Here is a 19358-nt window from a genome sequence, read left to right as displayed (position 1 = left end):
GATGACCTGATAGTTGTGTTTGTCCTTCTCGACCGTTTGCGTAAGTCATCCCCGGTCCTTTTTTTTTTTTTTTTTAAAGATTTTATTTGAGAGAGAAAGACTGTGCGAGCGTGCACAAGCAGGTGGGAGGGGCAGAGGGAGAAGCAGACTCCCCTCGCTGAGCAAGAAGCCCCATGCGGGGTTTGATCCCAGGACCCTGAGATCATGACCTGAGCCGAAGGCAGATGCTTCACCGACTGAGCCTCCCAGGTGCCCCCCCACCCTAGTCCTATTTAAAAGCTAATTAGGGAGCCCCCTTTGCAGTTGCCGAGAGGTCCAGGGGAGAAGGGTTCATGTAACATGTGTCCGTGTCGGTAACTGTCTAGTTTCAGTTCACAGGTCGTCCTCAAAGTCCTCACCAGTTTCAAAGAGGTCACACAGTCGCACGAGTGGGGGCTCTTGTACCCCTGTGACCGCGGGCCTGCCCTTTGCCAGAGGACCAGTGTCCTGTGGCTGTCCGGGGGGCTTTCCGCAGGGCCTCTGGGACCCTGATGTGAGAGTGTGTGTGGGCCAGGGAAGCTTGGGTGCACTGAGGGGCCTGCTGGGGCGCCCTTCCCTTGGGGTCCCCTGCTCAGCCAGTGCTGCCCCGGCTGGCTTGGGGTCTCTGTGCAGGGGTACTGGGGGCTCTGTGTCCACACGTGGGCCATTTCCAGGCAGCAGAAGGAAGCGATCCCACTTGGATGACGTGGCTCTTAGCTGCGGGGCCGGACGTGGAGGACCCCCCTGAGGAACAGAAAGCTCCCCGGTGCTCCCATCCTTGTGGCTGCCGCCTTCCATGACCTTCCCGGCCAGGCCAGCGTGGTCCTGCAATGGAAGCGAGAGAAGAGAACCATGTCCTGACATGACCAAGGGATGGGGGGGAAGGTCCCCCTGCCTGCACTGCTGCTGCCTCCTCTCCACCTCGGGGCTCCCACACTTCTCGCTCTCTGTTCCACCTACTGCCTTGCTCTCGGGCCGGCAGACTAGGGGCCTGCCTTCATCTAGTTTTATTCAACACAGTACTAGAAGTCCTATCACAGCAATCAGATAAGGAAAAGAAATAAAAGGCACCCAAATTGGTAAGGAAGAAGTAAAACCATCCCTGTTTACAGGTGACATGATACTTTATATAGAAAACCCTAAAGACTCCACCTAAAAACTATTAGGACTGATAAATGAATTCAGTAAAGTTACAAAATGAATATATAGAAATCTATTGTGTTTCTATACACTAATAATAAAATAGCAAAAAAACCAAAAAAAACCCAAAAAACCAAAAAAACCCAAAAAACAAAAAGGGACGCCTGGGTGGCTCAGTCGTTAGGCATCTGCCTTTGGCTCAGGTCATGATCCCGGGGTCCTGGGATTGAGCCCAGTGTCAGGATCCCTGCTCAGCGGGGAGTCTGCTTCTTCCTCTCCCCGCCCCTGCTCGTGCTCTTTCTTGCCTCTCGCAAATAAAATCTTTTTTTTTTTTAAAAAAGAATAAAATACAGAGGAATAAATTTAACCAAGGAGGTGAAAGGCCTATACTCTGAAAACTGTAAGACACTGATGAAAGAGACTGAAAGGACACAAACAAATGGAAAGATAAACCATGCTCATGGATTGGAAGGATCAATGCTGTTAAAATGTCCATACTACCCTAAGCAATCTATGAAATTCAATGCAATCCACATGAAAATACCAATAGTATTTTGCACAGAACTAGAAGAAATAATCCTTAAATTGCAAAAGAAAAAACCTGGAGGTATAATCCCAGATTTCAAGATATACTACAAAGGTACTGTAATCAAAACAGTATGGTACTGGCACAAAAACAGACAGCTAGATCAATGGAACATAACAGAAAGTTCAGAATTAAACCCATGATTATATGGCCAGATAATCAAGGACAAAGGAAGCAAGAACATACAATGGGGAAAAGATAGTCTCTCCAAGAAAGGTGGTGAGGAAACTGGACCATTTTCTTAGACTATACAAAAAAATAAACTCAAAATGGATTAAAGACCTAAATGTGAGAACTGAAACCATAGAACTCCTAAGAAAAAACATAGCCAGTAAGCTGTTGGACACTGGCCTTGGCAACGTATTTATGGTTATGTCTCCTCAGGCAAGGGAAACAAAAGCAAAAATAAAATACTGGGAGTACATAAAAATAAAAAGCTTTTGCACAGTGAAGGAAGCCATTAGCAAAATGAAAAGGCAACATACTGAATGGAAAAAGGTATTTACGAATGATGTATCTGAAGATGGTTAATATCCTTAATATATAAAGAACTTACAATACAACTCAACACCAAAAACCCAAATAATCCAATTAAAAAACAGGCAGAGGACCCAAATAGACATTTTTCCAAAGAAGACATACCAATGGCTAACAGACATATGAGAAGAGGCTCAACATCACTCAGCATCAGGGAAATACACATCAAAACCACAATGGGATATCACCTCACACCTGTCAGAATGGGTAGTATCAAATAGGTAAGAAATAACAAGTATTGGGGAAGATGTGGAGAAAAGGGAACTCTTGTGCACTGTTGGTGGAAGTGTGAATTGGTGCAGCCATTGTGGAAAACTGTATGGAATTTCTTCAAAAAATTAAAAATAGAAAAACCATATGATCCAATAATTTCGTTACTGGATATTTACCCAAGGAAAGCAAAAACACGAGTTTGAAATGATCTATGCATATTTGCTGCAGCATTATTTATAATAGCCAAGATATGGGAGCAGCCCAAGTGTCCACTGATGGGTGAATGGAAAAAGAAGATGGTGTCTATATCTACATAATGGAATATTACTCAGGCATAAAAAAGGAACTCATAAATACAGAGAACCGGTGATTGTCCTTGGGAAGGGTACAAGGGGATGGGCAAAATAGATGAAAGGGATTAAGAGGTACAAAGTTCAAAGAGATGAAAAATATAGCATAGGAAATACAGTCAATAATATTGTAATAACGTATGCTGACGGACAAGGACTATCATGGTGAGCACTGATTCATGTACTGAGTTGCCAAATCACTATGTTGTACACCTAAAACCTAATATACCATCATATGTCAACCATACTTTAATAATAAAAAACAAGAGCAGATCCTAGGTGAAGACAGTGCCTCGGTGTGAAAGGACACACCTGGGTAAGTGAAGGTGAAGCTGTGAACAGCGCCTCAGAAGTCCGGGGCAGGTCCCATGTTGGACAGTCTGACAAAGACCTGCCACGCCACGTCGAGGGAAGAGAATGGTTCTGACTCAGAAAAGCCCTACTGGTCAACCTTGGTTGATTCCAAGGCATCAAGCTGTCCTTTTGCCCGGGAGCTCACATCACTGAGATTGAGCATGGCAGGGAAATGGTCAGGCCAGAGAAAGGAGTTGGCTTAAGTCAGAGCAGACAAACACTCGGGTAGTAAACAATTCTATGTGTGTTTCATGGTTACTGGGACCAGAAGAGAAACACTTCAATCACTCAATCACTGACCTTCTGGGGCTCCAAGGTAACTTCAGAATCACCTAGGTTCTGGACATCGGGGCTGTGTGGAGGCCAGACTGCGCTCTGGCTGCATTTCCTGGTGGAGGGAAAGCACTGTCGAGAATCCAGTCCCAGCACCACACCTGGCAGTCACGCCAGCACAGGTAGGGACCTTGTCCTCCCACACAGCTTCCCACCCAGGTGGCCGCTCAGCTTCTGCCCCACTGCCAACAGCAGGCTGCCCGACAACATCCAAGGCAGGCCGCTTCTCTGCCCCAAGCTTGTAGTTGCTAGAAAGTTCTTATTTTGAACTGGAATCTACCTCCCCATCTCACTTTCACTTGCCCTGTAGGGGCTACCCTGGATCTAGAGAAGGTAATGTCTCAGAAGACTCACTGAAATGCAGAGTAAGTCTAGAGAAGAGACCTACAAAAGGTCAGTCTTCCCGGCAGCAGGCGACAAGCTCCCAGAACCGCCAGCTACTCCGGCCACACTTCACTTTGTGCGCAGTCACAAGGTGCCCGTGCTGACATCCCGCCCAACCCTGACTGCTGCACGACAGCACCGGCACCCGGCAAGGCCAAGGAGGGCTTGGTGGTGCGGGTCCCTGGCGGCCAGCGCCAGCCAGGCTGCTCCCCCCGCCGGCGGCACCGTGGGGGTGGGGCGATGGCTGCACTGATGAGTGGCTCCGCACCTTTTTCTAGGCGGGCCTGTGTTGAAGGGAGGCTCTGGCTTCTCTGTCCTGCACAAGGGCGGTCTCTCGAAACACACTCCTCTTTCTATCCCCAGCTCTTTCGAGTCTCTTTCCAGATACTTCAGCCAGTGGTTCTCTGAGGACTGAGGTTTTTCCTACGGGATTGGGGAGTAAGTTTATTCTCAGGACCCACATCCGCCCTGGTACCGGGAAAGGCATTTTGCCGGGTGGAGGGGGGGACTGGGGAGACAGACGTCCTGAGGCACCACTGGGGACCGTGAACACTGGCACAGAGCTTGGGAAAGCTGCTGGACACGACTCATCAAGGAACTTTCCAAATGTCCACGCTCCCCGACCTAGGGGTTCCAAAGGAAGGCAAAGGCACAAAGATGCTCAACAAAGTGAGGTAAATCATACCGAATACTCACTATAGCAAAAATCTGGAAATAATCTACGTGCCCAATCATCATGGGGTAAATACTGGTACCACCACTATATTCTGTAGATACGGGCATCACTGCAAACTCTACAGCAACGCAAGAACGACATGAGTGAAAACTCCGGGGTGCAAACCAGGACTTGTCATAATCGTGACGATGTAAAATGGGGTCCCTCAGTGGACAAACTGAACGTATAGTGCCAACCATGTGAGAGCTGCTGTGTAAAGTGGCGTATGAGCAACGCTCCCGTTTACAATACAAATGTGAAGAGCTGGGAGAGGGAGAGCACTGCCAACGCGCTTCTGTGAGCAGAGGCGGGCTCTGTCCTCAGCTGGGCGGGGAGCCTCAGACAGCTGCTCGCACCCCCCCGGCCCTGGCAGGACACAGTGTTCCACGTACCCACGGCACCTTGGACGTACCCATGGGGTCACCTCCTCAGTCACTCAAGCTCCGACACACACCGCCCACCCAACGCGGTCTGAGCACCTACGTTACTGGGCACCGGGGCAGAAAACTGGATGTGAGCCCCGCCGGGAGGCTTGGTCCGGAGAAAGGGAACCCAAAAGCCAGGTACTCTGCCAGAGCATCCTTTCCCTAGCTGAGGTGTGCCCAGGGCGCGACGGGGCCAAGGCGAGAAACACGGGGAGGTAAGTTCAAGCTAATTTCAGAGGAGTTCTCCCAGCCAGAGACAACGCCCTTTTCAGAGTCCTGTAATTACTGCTACGCATGGCTGTCTCCTGCCTCACAAAAGGATGGGTTTACTTTTTGTGTTCCCTGCAGCTTTAAGCCAAGTGTCCGTTATCGATCGCGTTTGCTGCACAAAAGACCAACAAATGAATAAATGGAACCCCCTCTGGGACACACTTACCTGCACACTCCCACGCTCAGCCTGCCCGGGCCCTGCATTTTCCTCTTCATCAACATTTCCGGGTTCTTCCAGAGACCTTGGTGAAAGATTGTACATGTGTCCTTAGTGAAATCACCAGGGAGATGGAGGGCAAGGAGATGGGGACAGCAGGATATGAATACTTGACAGTGGATATCAAGGACTGCTCTAGAGATCTTAGGATCTTATGTCTGTTGTTGTGATGTAATCTGGTGATCTTCAAACAGTTCAGAAGGGCCTGCGAGGGGGGACCATTTGTTGTTCAGATTTAGGCTGGTCAAGCTCTCCATTAATGGGAAAGGCGACACAGGGCAGAAGGGGCTGACTCTTCACCTAGACAGACCCGTGTTTGCATCCCGGCTTTGCCAATGACTGGCTGTCACTGTCACAGTGTGACTTTGGGTTCATCAACATACCCCAGTTCCCTCACCCACAAATGGGGACAAGATGGTGTGGGTGACTATGAAGATGAAAGAGAGGACGTGTGCCCATGCCTTGCTGAGGGCCTGGGATACAGACAGAGTAACATCGGCTGAAGCCTCGTAGCACAGGGTCCCTCCCGTCAGCACTGGCCAGGTCACCACTGCACAGAGTTACACAAGTCCTTAGAGTTCTACCTCAACCCTTGCAAGAGAGGAGAGGCACTGTGTGTCACAGTGACTTCCGCCAGCCTCCCCGCGGCAGCAGGGCTCTCTCGCCACATGCAGAAGTGTGGGGGGCCAGGGCCTCCATGGCCTCTACTGGGACTGACGGGCCATGAGAACACGTACCATGCGAGGGCTGGAGGTTGGCGCAAAGCCACGCCCACCCGCATCTGACAGGGTGGTTACATGGCACCATCAAATGGGGACTCTCTCTAGTGAGCAACCGGATGTGGGCATCTATTCCTCAGTTTCTTCATCCGTATGTAGAAGTCATCGATCCTCACAGGGCGATTACAAAGAGGCAATGAGGGCATGCACGTGCAACACCTACCCGGCCACGTGGTTGATAATCCGGCGTTCACTTGGGCGGTGTCCTACCAGCACCTGACCAGAACTCCGCTCACCGTTCTGACTCAGGAACTCAACTCCATCAATAAAGGACAGCTGGCAACAGTCTGAAGATACCAGTCTGTCTTCTTGCTTTAAAGTTACCACAGAGAGGGCGCTGGGTGGCTCAGTCGTTAAACGTCTGCCTTCGGCTCAGGTCATGATCCCAGCTCCTGGGATTGAGCCCTGCATCGGGCTCCCTGCTCCGCGGGAAGCCTGCTTCTCCCTCTCCCACTGCCCCTGCTTGTGTTCCCTCTCTCACTGACTCTGTCAAATAAATAAATAAAATCTTAAAAAAAAAAAAAAAGTTAGCACTGAGAAGTTGGGCGTCTGCTGTTCCTTTGTAGGTGCTCTCTCTTCTCTCCAGCTACTTTTCAGCTCTTCCCTTTGTCTTCTGTGTTCTGTGATTTCATTATGTTGCTGTGTCTAAGGGCAGATTTTTTTTTAACCTTGAAAATTAACTTAAGGTATGAAATAAACTAAAATTTAAGTGTATAGTTAGATGAGCTTTGATGAATGATATCTTTGAAACTATCATCCAGTCAACATCTAGAAAAAAAATTTTAATTGAGATATAATGGACAAGATGTGGAAAATTTTCATCACCCCTAAAAGTTCTCCTGTGTCTTTAGAGGCAATTCTCCTCTGCCCCAGAAAACCCCTGATCCCTACAGCATGTAGTCTTTTGTGTCCGGGTTCTCTCACTTAGCAGTGTTTTTGAGATTTGCCCATGTTGTTTTCAGTGTTGCAGCGCTCCACTGTATGAACATACCACAGTTTATCCATTTACCTTCTGATTTATCTGTATGTCTAGCCTTTCACCAATGTCGCATTGTCTCAATTACTGCAGCATTATAGTAGATCTTCAAATCAGGCTGTAGAAGTCCTCCAGCTCTGTTCTTTTCAAAACTGTCTTGATAATTCTAGGTACCTATATTTCTATATAAATTTTAGGATCAGTTTGTCAATTTCTACCAAAAAAAAAAAAAAAAAGCCCACTGGAATTTTGATTTGGATTAGGTTGTCTCTACCAATTTCGGATAAACTGAAATCATGATGATACTGAGTTTTCCAATCCATGAACATGTTACATCTCTTCATTAATTTAGCTCTTCTTTAATTTCTCTCAGCAATGTTTTATAGGTTTTACTGAATAGATCTTGCACATTTTTTGTTGCATTTATCCCTAAGTATCTAATTTTTTGATGCTGTTCTAAATGGTATTTGATTTAAAAAATCATTTCCAATTGCTCATAGCATTTATATAGAAATAATTTAATTCTGTATGTTGACTTTTTTAGAATTTATTTATACGAAGGGGAGAGCAGGGAGCCCTACGTGAGCTCAGTCCGAGGACCCTGAGATCATGACCTGAGCTGAAGTCAAACGCTTAACCGACTGAGCCACCCATGCACCCCTGTATGCTGACTTTGTATCCTTGTGATCTTGGTAGAATATTAGCTCTAGTAGCATTCGTATAGGCTGGTTAGGATTTCCTATATACACAACCATGTTGTTTGCAAATAAAATAATGACTTTATCCAGTTTGAGATTTATTGTTTATTAAATCTAAGAATGTAAGCCTCTGATTCTGGAAAATGCTCTGGTCTTTTCTCTTCAAATATTGCGTTTGCCCCACTTTCTTTATTCTCTCTTGCTGGAACTCTTCCTGTAGCTTCCATGTTTCTCAACTCACATTTTCCATGTTTTTATTTCTGTGTTGCATTGTAAATACTTTCTTCAGATTTAACTTCCATTTCACTGATTCTCTCTTCAGCTACATTTAATGCTTAACCTGTCCACTGAATTTTTAATTTCAATGATTATGTTTTTCATTTCTACAAACTCTTTTTGGTTTGTTAAACCTACCTGGTCATTTTTAAAAGTCCTTTACTTCTTCTTCTTCTTCTTTTTTGTACTCTACCCCCAGTGTGGGGCTTGAGTTCATGACCCTGAGATCAAGAGTTGAATGCTGTACTGACTGAGCCAGACAGGTGGCCTGAAGTCCTTTGCTTTTTAAATTACCAACCCTGTCTTTTATCTCATTAAATGTATTAAATATACATTCTGTACTCTGAAGTCTTTGTGTGTCTCACTTTTCTGTTGTTTCTGTTGTCTTTTGCTCATGGTGACATATCTCCTTGAGTGTTTAATGATTTTTAACTCTGAGTAGATGCTTCTTGGAACTTTATCTGTGGAAATTCTCTCAGGCCTGGGTTGAGGATGTATGCTCCAGAGGAGCTGCATTTACCTTTGCTTCCTTGGACAATTTAAAAATTCTCAGCTTGAGGCTTTTCACACAGTGCATGTAAAAGGCTGAAAAGCCATGTGACAGCTTTCTTGTGTTTATAAAACCCTAGAGAGAGAGTTCCCTTTCTTAGCCAATGCCAAGGTCAACATGCTCCCTGCTGCAGAGAGGGTGCATTTCTAGTTCATTTTGTTCATCCACCAAGGGTGTAGTATTTTGGGGACTCCGCTTTCTGTGGTGGTCTCCTACTGACCCTCCCACACTGATCAGGCCCTAGGCCTTGCCTTTGTCTCCCGCACCCTTCCCAGCCATCTAAATGGAAGCTCTGGAGCAGCTTACTCTCTGGATCTTGGCTTTTGCTTTATTTTTGACTTCTGATATTTCGCTGACTTCCTTGCCATCTCATCAGTGTACTCAAAATACTATAGTTAGCATTTTTAGTTATTTTCAGTGGGAAGACCATTCAGGGGAACTAATCACCATACGGAAATCTAAGGGATTTCTCCATCTTCTACTTCTACTAACCACTCAAGGGGAACACAGGCCAAGACAAGATAACCATGCCCTTCTCAAACAACTGTACCTGGGTGACATCTCTGAAATCTGTCCCTGCAGCAGATTTAATTTTTGGACATGGCGTCTACACTCAGCACCAGAGCCCTCACCATAAGTCTGAAAAACAAAAAATAGTAAGTGTAAAAAGTGTTGACAAAAATGCTGAGAAACAGATCCGTTAGTGAGGTACCTCAGGAAGGGGAACGCTGTCCTCTGCAAGGCCCAGAAGCACCATGCAGAAATCCTGATGACTGACCACTGTTTCTGGAGTAATTTATTCACAAACTAACAGTCTCAGGGACTAATAGTTCTTGGCTATCTGGCTGTCCTTCTAGCACTCAGAACTCTACATATCAAAGACACACTCAGCCCCAAGCCCCACACTAAATGGTTAATGAATGTGAATAAGAAATGTGGAAGAGAGGGGGGCCTGGGTGGCTCAGTCGTTAAGTGGCTGCCTTTGGCTCAGGTCATGATCCCTGGGTCCTGGGATCGAGCCCCACGTCCAGCTCCCTGCTCAGTGGAGAGCCTGCTTCTCCCTCTCTCTGCCTGCCTCTCTGCCTACTTGTGCTTTCTGTGTGTCAAATAAATAAATAAAATCTTAAAAAAAAAAAAAAGAAATGTGGAAGAGAAGTAACACGAACCACCAATAAACATACAATAGGATACTTAGTATTCACTGATGATCAAAGGAACATAAAACGAAGTACTTTTTTTTTTCACTTAGCAGTCGCTTATTTGTCTAACAATATTTATCACACACCTATTATGTGCCAGGCCCCTGAACTAGGTAAGGACAATACAGTACAGGAGTGGACAAAAATCACTGTCATTGTGGAGTGTACATTCTAGTGAACACTAGAGTGTACATTCTATATGTTATATAAACATATAACTATGTGGCCATCAGATGAGAAGTACCACCCAGGAAAATAAGGCAATGAAAGGTGTAGAGTGGGGACAGAGTAGACAATTTTATATAGGGTTTTCAGGGAATAGATCACTAAGGTGACATTTGAGCACAAAACAGGAAGATATGAGGGCCGAAGCCATGTAGACACCTGGGGGAAAGCATCTGGCAGAAGCAATGAAACGGACATGAGAGCAAGGACACTGAGCCTGGCATTTTGGGGGAACTGTAAGGAGGCCACATGGCTAGAGCTGAGTGGTCTGGGGGAAAATGGTACAAGATGAGGGCTGAGTGTAGTCCCAACCACAGGCAGTCAGGCTCATGGGCACGAGACCTGTTCTGTTGCTGCCATCTTGAAAACATTTTTTTGTTTAATTTTTTATTTGAAATTCTTAATAATCTTACCTTTGAACTTGTGTAAGTGAAGTCTGATGGGACAATGAGTCATGTCTGTAAGCAGGGATATACACTCTACACATGTCCATTGTTCTTTGCTGCACCATTTGCATACAGCATGCTCAATGACCCAGGAGCACAGGATTCCAGTGGACTCACCACAAACAAGTGCGACTATTCACGGAGAGTCGGGAGTCCAGACGCTGAGTGTTTGCCATCTACACCTGAGTAGGTGGAGGCACCCACAGCCTGAGAGGCCAGGCTTTCCACAGAACAAGAGCTTGCTTCAGATGCAGAGAAAATGGTGTTCTAAACACACACGAACAACCAAGGAACCCTATCATATCTTTTTTTTATTCCTGTTATTTGCTTAGAACAGCTGATCACTTATACTGAAAACGATGACACGGAAGGAAAAGGCAAGGCAGGGAGACCCTTGTTTCTTTCCCTTTCAGTCCTTCCTTACGCATCAGGGAGCTGATGGGGGATAGTGTGGGGAGAAAGTGTGCATATTAATAAGTAGAAAAAAGCTGAATTAATTTTGTGCAGCATTTCCACTGTCCTGGTAACGATGAAATACACAGGCATGTATGAGCTCCAAAATACAAGTAGGGCAATTTAGATGATCCTGCAGATACAGTAAATGCTCTTGTATTACTCTGCATATGGACTACACGCTCTTTGCATTTTAAACTGGTGTTGCACAATAGCAATGGTAAAATTCATGCTAATAATTTAAAATAAATTGGTTTTTCTTAACTTAGGAAGACATTCCACAGTAAATAAAAAACATTATGAGAAGTCAAGAGAAACCAGGAAAGAAAGGAAAAACTTAATATTTTAGTACTTTTCACAGTTTTTTTTCCTGCTTTCGAACAAGGGGCCTCCCATTTTCATTTGGTACCAGGCACACTTGGCCCTGTGTGCAGGACCAGGATCTTGCTCTAACCTGGAAGGCTGGGGAGAGTGGCTCGGCCCCGCACACGCTGAAGCAGGACTCAGGCTGTGGTGCTGTGGGCAGGCTGCAGGGCAGCGACAGGGCAGGTGGCAGGAGGCTGCTGCCAACCGTGGTGTGGCCCAGACCACTGTAGTAACAAATGGTCAGTCTGGGTGCAGCCTCATGGACCTGATGGACTGGAGGAAGAGTGTTTAAAAAAAAGGAGTCACGGATGACTTCGAGGTTTTTAGCCCAAACAACTAACAAGGGACTTGGCACGTATGTGACCAGGAGGACTGTGGGAGAGCAGGTGGGTGGGGGGAGGCGAGGCCTTCTGTTTGGAAAGGGGGGTTCTGGATGCCTGTCAGAGAACCAGCAGAGAGCTCAATGGGCGGTTCAGGGCTGGGCCTGGGGTCTGAGACAGACATCCCAGAACTGTCAGATGATCTCCGCTCAGACCACTAAGGGAGTGAGGCCAACAAACTGAGCACCAGAGCAATTCTCATGTTTAGAAGTTGGCGGGATGGGAAAAAGCTAGCCAAGAGGACTGAAACACAGCCAGAAAGACAGCAGGAGAACCAGGAGTGGGATTACTGGAAGTCCAAGTGAACACAGTGTTTGAGGGGGAGGAAATGACAAACTGTAACAGACGCTGCCAATAGGTCAAGTCTCTGGAGGCCTGAGAACTCCCTACTGTTTTTAGCAAATGGAGAGCACCACTGACTTTGACAGGAGCCATTTTACTGCACTGTGGGGAATAAAAGCCCAGCTGGGACAAGTGCAAGTGAGAATGGGAGACAGGAACTGAAGAACGGAATGACAAAGCTTTGCCAGACGCTACTTGACATCTGGCATAAATGGCAGGCTGTGTGCTCGCCAGCACGGCGGGGACCGCAGCCGAACGCTAATATCCTTCTCCCCTCATCTGGGCACAAACTGGATGACGTTTTCCAGTCTTCCTTGCAGTCGGGGGTGGCCATGAGACGTTCTTTCTAATGGGATGTGAGCCACTTCCAGGCCTGACCCCTAGAAGCCTCCTGTGTAGCTCCTTCCTGCTCTTACCCTTCAGTGGCTGCAGGCAGCAGGAGACAGGCCTCGGGGAGTAACAGAACCTCCAGATGAAGGGGGCCTGGGTCCCTGAATGACCGCACCAAGGACGGCCGCCCTGTGGATCTCAATCCCTCCCAGGACTGTTACAAGAGCAAGAGAGACGATCTGTGTTGCGTGAGGCTACCACCGTTTTGTTGTCTATTTGTCACTGTGGCCTAGTCCACCATAAGCCAGGCACCACTGCACATGCACGGAGGTGCGAGAGGAAAGCGGAGCCTCCTCCTGGAGAATTTAGAAATATATGCTGACGTGAAAAACAAGCAGCAGTCACTAGCTCACGAGCCAGCTCCCTGTCCTCGGAAACCCAATCTCGGGGTGGGTCTCAGCAGCTGTACTGCTGACCAATGATGTGATCCTCCCTACTCCCACCGTCCCAGTTGGCTCAACCAGATGTGGACATCTGGGTCAACGGGGCCAATCAGATCGCTTCTCTCAGTTTATTAATTGGGACTCAGCTATTCTAGTTGGCTTGAAGTGAGAGTCTGTGCTCTGTGGGTGGAGTCTGTGACTACGAACTATCTGGGGAGAGAGAGGAAGGGAAGGAGGGGCAGGAAGAGGGGAAGGAAGATGTAGGGAGAACCTGGATGCAGGGAAAGAAGGGGAAGAAAAAATGATGCTTGCATTGTCCGCAGTTTTGCAGTTCTCGGGGCTGGTCCTTCAAGGGCTCAGGGATGAAACTCCCCCCTTGCATTCCCCAAGATACCCCATTACCTTGCCAGTACTTTTTTTTTTTTTTAATTTTGTTGAAGCCATTCTGAAGTGGGTTTTTTTTTTTCCCCCACTATTTGCAACTAAAAGAACTTTGGTCAAAAGATTACTTTGAAATAGCAATTTAACTTCTAGGAATTTGTCCTAAGGAAATAATTGGCCTAGTGAAGAAAGAGGTCTTTGTAGGAAGCTGCACTGCAGAGTTGTTCGTAACAATGAAAACGAAAACCGACCTAAATGCCAATCACTGTGGGATTGGTCATTCCTGACTCAACAAATCTTTACTGGGCGAGCACTTTCTGTGCCAGGCACTGGGCTACATGAGAGGGTGTATCAGTGAACAAACCAGGCAAAGCTTCTGCTCTCATGGATCTTCCATGAGATAAACGATACTCATGTAAACACACTCGGATAGAATATCTAAATCAGGATAATGAGAAGAGCTAGGGGAAGACCCAACAATGAGCACAGAGGCCGTCAGAGTGCAGCATGTCTGGATTGTTTCAGGGTCTGAAAGGAAAGGCTTTATGGCTGAAGGAGGAGAACGAGGAGCTAAGGTGGGAGAAGTGGCATCAAGGGCCGGAGAAGGTGAATGAGGGGCTCAATGAGGCAAAGGGTGCAGGACAGTTTGTGGGTGTAAAGAGATGAGGTGGAACAACAGGTACCCACTTGAAAAGAACTGAAGTGGCCTCAATAAGAGCTTTTCCCCTGAGCTTCCTTCAGTCCATACACTCTCTCTCGAGTGTCTCCTGATGGCCTCCACTTCCTGAGCCCACCTCGCCCACACGCTGCACGCACCCACACACACCCACCCGGCTGGGTCTCACTGCCTGGTCACCTCCTTACAGGCCCTCCACTTTCCTTGCATTTGCTCAGTCTAGTTTTAAGTGACCTGCTTAAGTGTGCATCAGTTTCTCTTCTATGTGAAGCCCATCTGTGAGGGCAAGAATGACAAAGCTTTGCCTTCCCTTGTTTCTTCTGTGCCTGCACACAGAAAGTCCTCAATAAATACTTGCTGACTGAATAAACAATGAAGGTAACTTTCCAGCCACTGCTCCATCCATTTCACTTCCTGAAGGAACAGGAACCCAGGGGGCAAAAGTTCTAGATCTAGGGCACTCGTTCCCAATACTGGAATGCTGGGACTCCACAGAAACACGCTTTTGCAGGGCTGTTAGATGCCCTGTTTCTCAGGACTCACCCGCAAAAATGACTGCTTCTCTCCACAAGCTTTGCATATCCACTTGAGACTCTTTTTCTCCTACAATGAAATTCCAGAAATTTGGCTTAGATGATTATTTAAAACAGGTGGGGCTGAATCAAAAATAATGATTTTAAAAGATCAATGGAGAAGCACAGAAGTCTAAAAACAAGCAACATATATGTAAAAAACCTAGTATATTATAAAGGTGGCATTTTAGGAGTAAAAAAACAGACCAATAAATGGTGCTGGGAAAACTGGCTGTCCATATGAAACAAAGTCAAGTAGATTTCTACTACTTCCACAACATTTAATTTCGATTCTTGATAAATTTAACTAGATGGGTTCTCTCTTAACATGAAAAAAATACCTTACATTCAGCTCTAAAACTGGAAAATCACTACCAGCACGCCCATGAAAATCAAGAACAAGCCGAAAAATCCCCATTACTATTGCTGTTTTTCTGCCAATGGAATCGGAAAAGAAAAAGTAATAAGAGGTATGAAAACTGGAGAGGACGAAAAAAATTATCATTATAGATATGATTTTTTTTTTTACCGGAAAACTCAAGAAAATCAAATGCAAAACTACTAAAAACAGTAAGATAATTTAATATAGTGGGGCGGAGTACAAAGTTAATATAGCTTCAAAAGTTAATAGAGCCTTTATATAAGCAAATACCTAGTTAGAAAAGGTAATGGAAGAGTCCATTTAAAACAGCAACAAAGAAAGTGTTATCAAAGGCCACAAAGTTGCTTAAAAAAATGGAATGAAGTAGCATGCTTAACATCAAAAAGATGCCTGGGTTGATTTATCAAAATTAATATGAGTATGATCATAATACAAAAACCATCAGTTTTTTTGGTGAAGTACCCAAAAGGATTCTAAGGACAGCAGCACCTAAAGCACCTACTACAAATTTATGTGGGCATATCCTACGATTCAGCAATTCTAATTCTCTAGCATCCAACTTCAAGCACCATAAAAATACTGCTTTCTTTGGGTATATCTGCAAGTAAGAAATGCACTTATTTAAAAAAAAGGTCTGGAAGGACACAGTAACTGGCTAGCTCTGGGGGTCTGGAGTCTGGAGAGACAGTATGGGCTAACAGGATCTTTGCAGTCAGACAACCCTGGATCTGCCATTTATTATTAGACCACTTGACTTCTCTGGATTTCTGTATTCTCATCTCTGTAAAATGAGAATGATAGATACCTAATCCAGAGGTTGTTGAGATTACATGGGATGTGTGAAATTGTCACATCTGCAATTACTGTTAACTCTTTTCTCTAGTTTCAAATCACTTTTCATAGTTGAAAATGACCGTGAGTGCGTACTACATTACATGTGTACAATAATGAAAAAATGGAAATGATATCCATTTAATCTCAACTCCTAAAACACAGTCCAAAAAGTGAAGTAAGTAAAAACAATTTCTGAGCCCCCAAATAGCCCTTAGGGTCTCAGTAAGCTTACAGGTGCATACTCAGCATCTGACTTTTTTTTAAACATTCATTTTGAAGAAGGTGGATGTTATCCCTTTTCAGGGCACAGCAGATAAGCAGTTAACTAGGGGGTAGAGAGAACTGTCAGAAGTAGATTCGCTCGACGGCACTGTTAGGTGACATCAAGCAGAAAGACGAAATGCAATCCAGGATAACAGGTTAAGTGACTTCCCCTATCTTGCGTCTTGAAAGTCAGGGAAGCAGTACGTTTTGGAGATACCGATTATCCTGTTCAAAACACTCCATGCACGGGCTGTTTACCGTCAGCGGAACAGTCCCTCATCACGAGCATGGAGACGCCGCAGAGCGAAGGGGTGCACAGCAAGGCACGCCCAGTCGTGTCTCAGTTTTAAAAACTGTCATCTCCCTAGGAGTTAAATTAAGAGCCGCGTTGGGAGAGGCTATCCTCAACCTGCTTTTCCCAACTATCTGCACGAAGTCACGAGGCCGCCTCCGCAGAAACCATCCCCCCTGGTTTCTACGAATCTTACAACCACCATGCCAAAACCTTTAAAAAAGCCCTGAACGACGTTATGAAGAGGTATCAAAACCCAGTCCTCGGAGCCAGTCAACGTCACGAGTCCGGGCGTCAGGGAGACCCAAGCAACCGCACGGGACGGCGCCCGCGCCTGGGGGCAAGGCACCGGGAGGAGGCCCGGCCCCCCGCGGCCCCGCCAAATCCTGCCCGCCCTCCCCGCGCCCGGAGGAGGGGGAGGCCAGTGCCCACCCCACCTGGTGCGCCTGGAAGAGGCGACAGCTACAGCAGCGCAGCACCCGCACCCGCCGTGAGGGCGCCATGGCGGGCCCCGTCGCCGCTACGCATGCGCGCTGCGCTCCTGTCCGCCCCGGCGTCGTCTCCCGCACGCATTCCCTGTCCTCCAGGCCCCGGCGCCGCCTCGCGTGCGCGTGCGCTCTGCGCTTCGGCCCGCCCCCGCTCCGCCCCCTCCCACCGAGGCGTTCGGGCCTCTCTAGCCCGCCGAGCGTCTCGGCGGTTCGTTGGGGGTACCTGTGGCTGTGACCCGGGAGCTCAGCGGCATTGTTGGGGTTTGCGTCAGCCAGGTCACCGACTTGCTGTCTGGGCCGGGCCGGCCCCCCTCTCTTCCTAAGCCCGCGTCTCCGCTGCGGCTCGCTGGGAAGACTGAAGTTGGGCAGGTCGTCCAGCCGCGACTCCGGGTCCGGCCTTTGTCCGCGCCGTTCCCTCGGCGGCTTCTGGTCGCAGACAGGGAGCGGGAGGGCGCCTCCCCGCCCTGGCCCAGCCCCTGGGGCTCGGAGTTGGAATTCGCGGGACCTCTGGGCGGAGGCGGCCTTTGGTAGCCGTTGAGCCTGAACCCCGAGGGCTGCGGCACCCAGGACCCCGGGGGGGTGGCTCACCAGCCCCACGCTTCCCGGAGACGAGAAGCGGCTGTGAACGAAACCAGCCCCCCCCCGGGGAAGCCCCACGGCGACCCACTCTGGAAGGTTGGGGGGTAGGAGCCCTTCTGTCCCAGCCGCTCTGGGACGCACCCTAACGCCAGCCCGCGTGCCCATAACATAAACCATCTGGTTAGCGTTACAACACCGGATCCTGACAAGGATGTGGGAGAGGAACCCCTCTTGCCGGATTCTGGGAGAAGGGTCAGATGGAAAAACCATTACGGAAGACGATCTGGCAGTTACCCTGCACTAAGAAAATAATCTGACTCACCCAGATTTATCATTTGTGTACGAGTGTTCACTGACGTATAACAGGAAAATGGAAATAGACGTGCTAAAGAATGGTCGCTTACTGTAACCCAAAATGGGCCATCATGCAGGTCCATTACAGAGAATCTGAGTCCGACGTGCAAATGCCGGCATGTGTATTGATGGAAAGCAGAGAAGTTACAAAGAGCACGTAATTTGAGTTAGGTAAAACCAGGCATTATTTATTTCCAGGAGCGGGGTGGAGGGTTTACGGTTATAGAGGATTTAAAATTGTTTATATTTTCCAAATTTTGCACAGTAGCCTATATGAGAAAAAAACAAATTAGTTTAACAAATTATGTTTGAGGGGCTGGCTCCTGGGTGGCTCAGTCGGTTAAGCAACTGAAGTCTGCTCAGATCATGATCCTGGGGTCCTGGGATCCAGCCCCCCTTCTCCTTCTGTCTCTCCCCCCCCCCCCCTCCCCCCTACTCGCTTTCTTGTGGTTCTCATAAAAAAATAAAAAAAAAAAAAAAAAAAAAAAATGAGAGGATGGATTTACAAACGGACTGGCCAGACCACATATGACAACCTTTATAGCAACCAATGCCCAATGCCCCCCAAGCCAACCTACAACCTCTAGAGCAGACAGGACTTGGTCAATAACTGCCCATTTCCCTATATTCTGCACTTCCCTCTTCATCTCAGGACCAACCAGAGAAAGCCAATTACGCTCCTCACACCAACACAAAAGACACCCTTCTAAGGTAGCCAGCATCCACTTCCAGGCCAACAGCCTCTAATCAGAGCACACCTTAAGCCTTCCCTTGTTTTCACGCTAAGGCTTTCCTACTCCTCTACCTTTGAGTCTCTGCCAAATGCAAGGAATGATGGCTGACTCCTGTTCTATAGCAAGCTCTAGATATATAGTCCCTGTTCCCATTTGGGTGGTCTTTATTTTCACGTGTTCGAGTTATTGTGGCTGAAAGCAGAAGGCATCTGAAAAGAATGTTTTATGCTTAATGAAAAGAGCAGAATAAAAATTTCATGGGGCGCCTGGATGACTCAGTTCGTGAAGCAGTGAAGCTATGATTCTTGATTTCGGCTCAGGTCATGATCTTCGGGGTTGTGAGATCCAGCGAGAGCACAGAGTCCGCTTGAGATTCTTTCTCTCCTGCTCCCTCTGCCCCTCCCCCCCATGTGCATGCACTCTCTAAAATCTTAAAATTTTTTCGTATGTGGTATGGGTTCAGGTTTGAAAAAGATACAGAAAAAAATAAACACAAAAATACTGAGTAATCTTAAATACTGGGAAAATTGTTTTTCTACTTTTCTGTATTTTTCCCTTTCTACAATAAATATGTAATCTTTAAAAATTCATATACTTTTCTTGGGAATTATAAAATTGACTTGGTTTGGCATAACATCACTTGGTAAGCAGTTTTAAAATATTACGTTTACTTACAGAAGAGAAGTATTTTTAAAGCTTTACTTGTATTATCCATCTATTTTTTAGTGTTACTGTTCTGGTTATTTTGAGTGTCATTGCAGGTTGAATGATTAATAGATGAAAGTACTGTTATACAT

General features: G+C 46.9%; 1 protein-coding gene across 4 annotated transcripts; it reads right to left on the bottom strand.

Annotated features, from left to right (window-relative positions):
• Positions 1–199: 199 nt before the first annotated feature.
• On the bottom strand, positions 200–18212 carry MRNIP (MRN complex interacting protein). 4 transcript variants are annotated; one of them, XM_032395716.1, is made up of 7 exons: positions 16844–16986; positions 14606–14665; positions 9372–9460; positions 5492–5567; positions 4184–4338; positions 3499–3586; positions 200–843 (listed from the first exon to the last, which is right to left on the bottom strand). In XM_032395716.1, exons 1-7 carry the CDS (start codon positions 16907–16909, stop codon positions 373–375), a joined length of 1005 nt encoding a protein of 334 aa, XP_032251607.1. In that variant the 5' UTR covers positions 16910–16986; the 3' UTR covers positions 200–372. The 4 variants fall into 4 exon arrangements, with proteins under 4 accessions (XP_032251607.1, XP_032251605.1, XP_032251606.1 ...); XM_032395714.1 differs by lacking the exons at positions 9372–9460; positions 16844–16986 and adding an exon at positions 17118–18212; XM_032395715.1 differs by lacking the exons at positions 3499–3586; positions 4184–4338; positions 9372–9460; positions 16844–16986 and adding an exon at positions 17118–18212.
• Between the last annotated feature and the right edge of the window lie 1146 nt (positions 18213–19358).

Source organism: Phoca vitulina, unplaced genomic scaffold, assembly GCF_004348235.1.
Source record: "Phoca vitulina isolate PV1807 unplaced genomic scaffold, GSC_HSeal_1.0 scaffold87, whole genome shotgun sequence".
Taxonomy (NCBI): Eukaryota; Metazoa; Chordata; class Mammalia; order Carnivora; family Phocidae; genus Phoca; species Phoca vitulina.
The sequence above is the reverse complement of the archived record's forward strand: the minus strand, read 5'-3'. Positions and strand labels throughout refer to the sequence as shown.

Bases quoted from the DNA above. Each gene is read 5' to 3' on its own strand.
- MRNIP (XM_032395714.1), bottom strand. From the start codon at position 17,743: ATGGTTTTTCCATCTGACCCTTCTCCCAGAATCCGGCAAGAGGGGTTC. The intron at 3,587-4,183 runs GTGCGGAGCCAC...TCCCTCCACCAG, and splicing joins ACAGGCCCGCCTAGAAAAAG to GAAATGCAGCCAGAGCGCAG. The intron at 844-3,498 runs GTCAGTGATTGA...CTTCCATTGCAG, and splicing joins TTACCTTGGAGCCCCAGAAG to GACCACGCTGGCCTGGCCGG.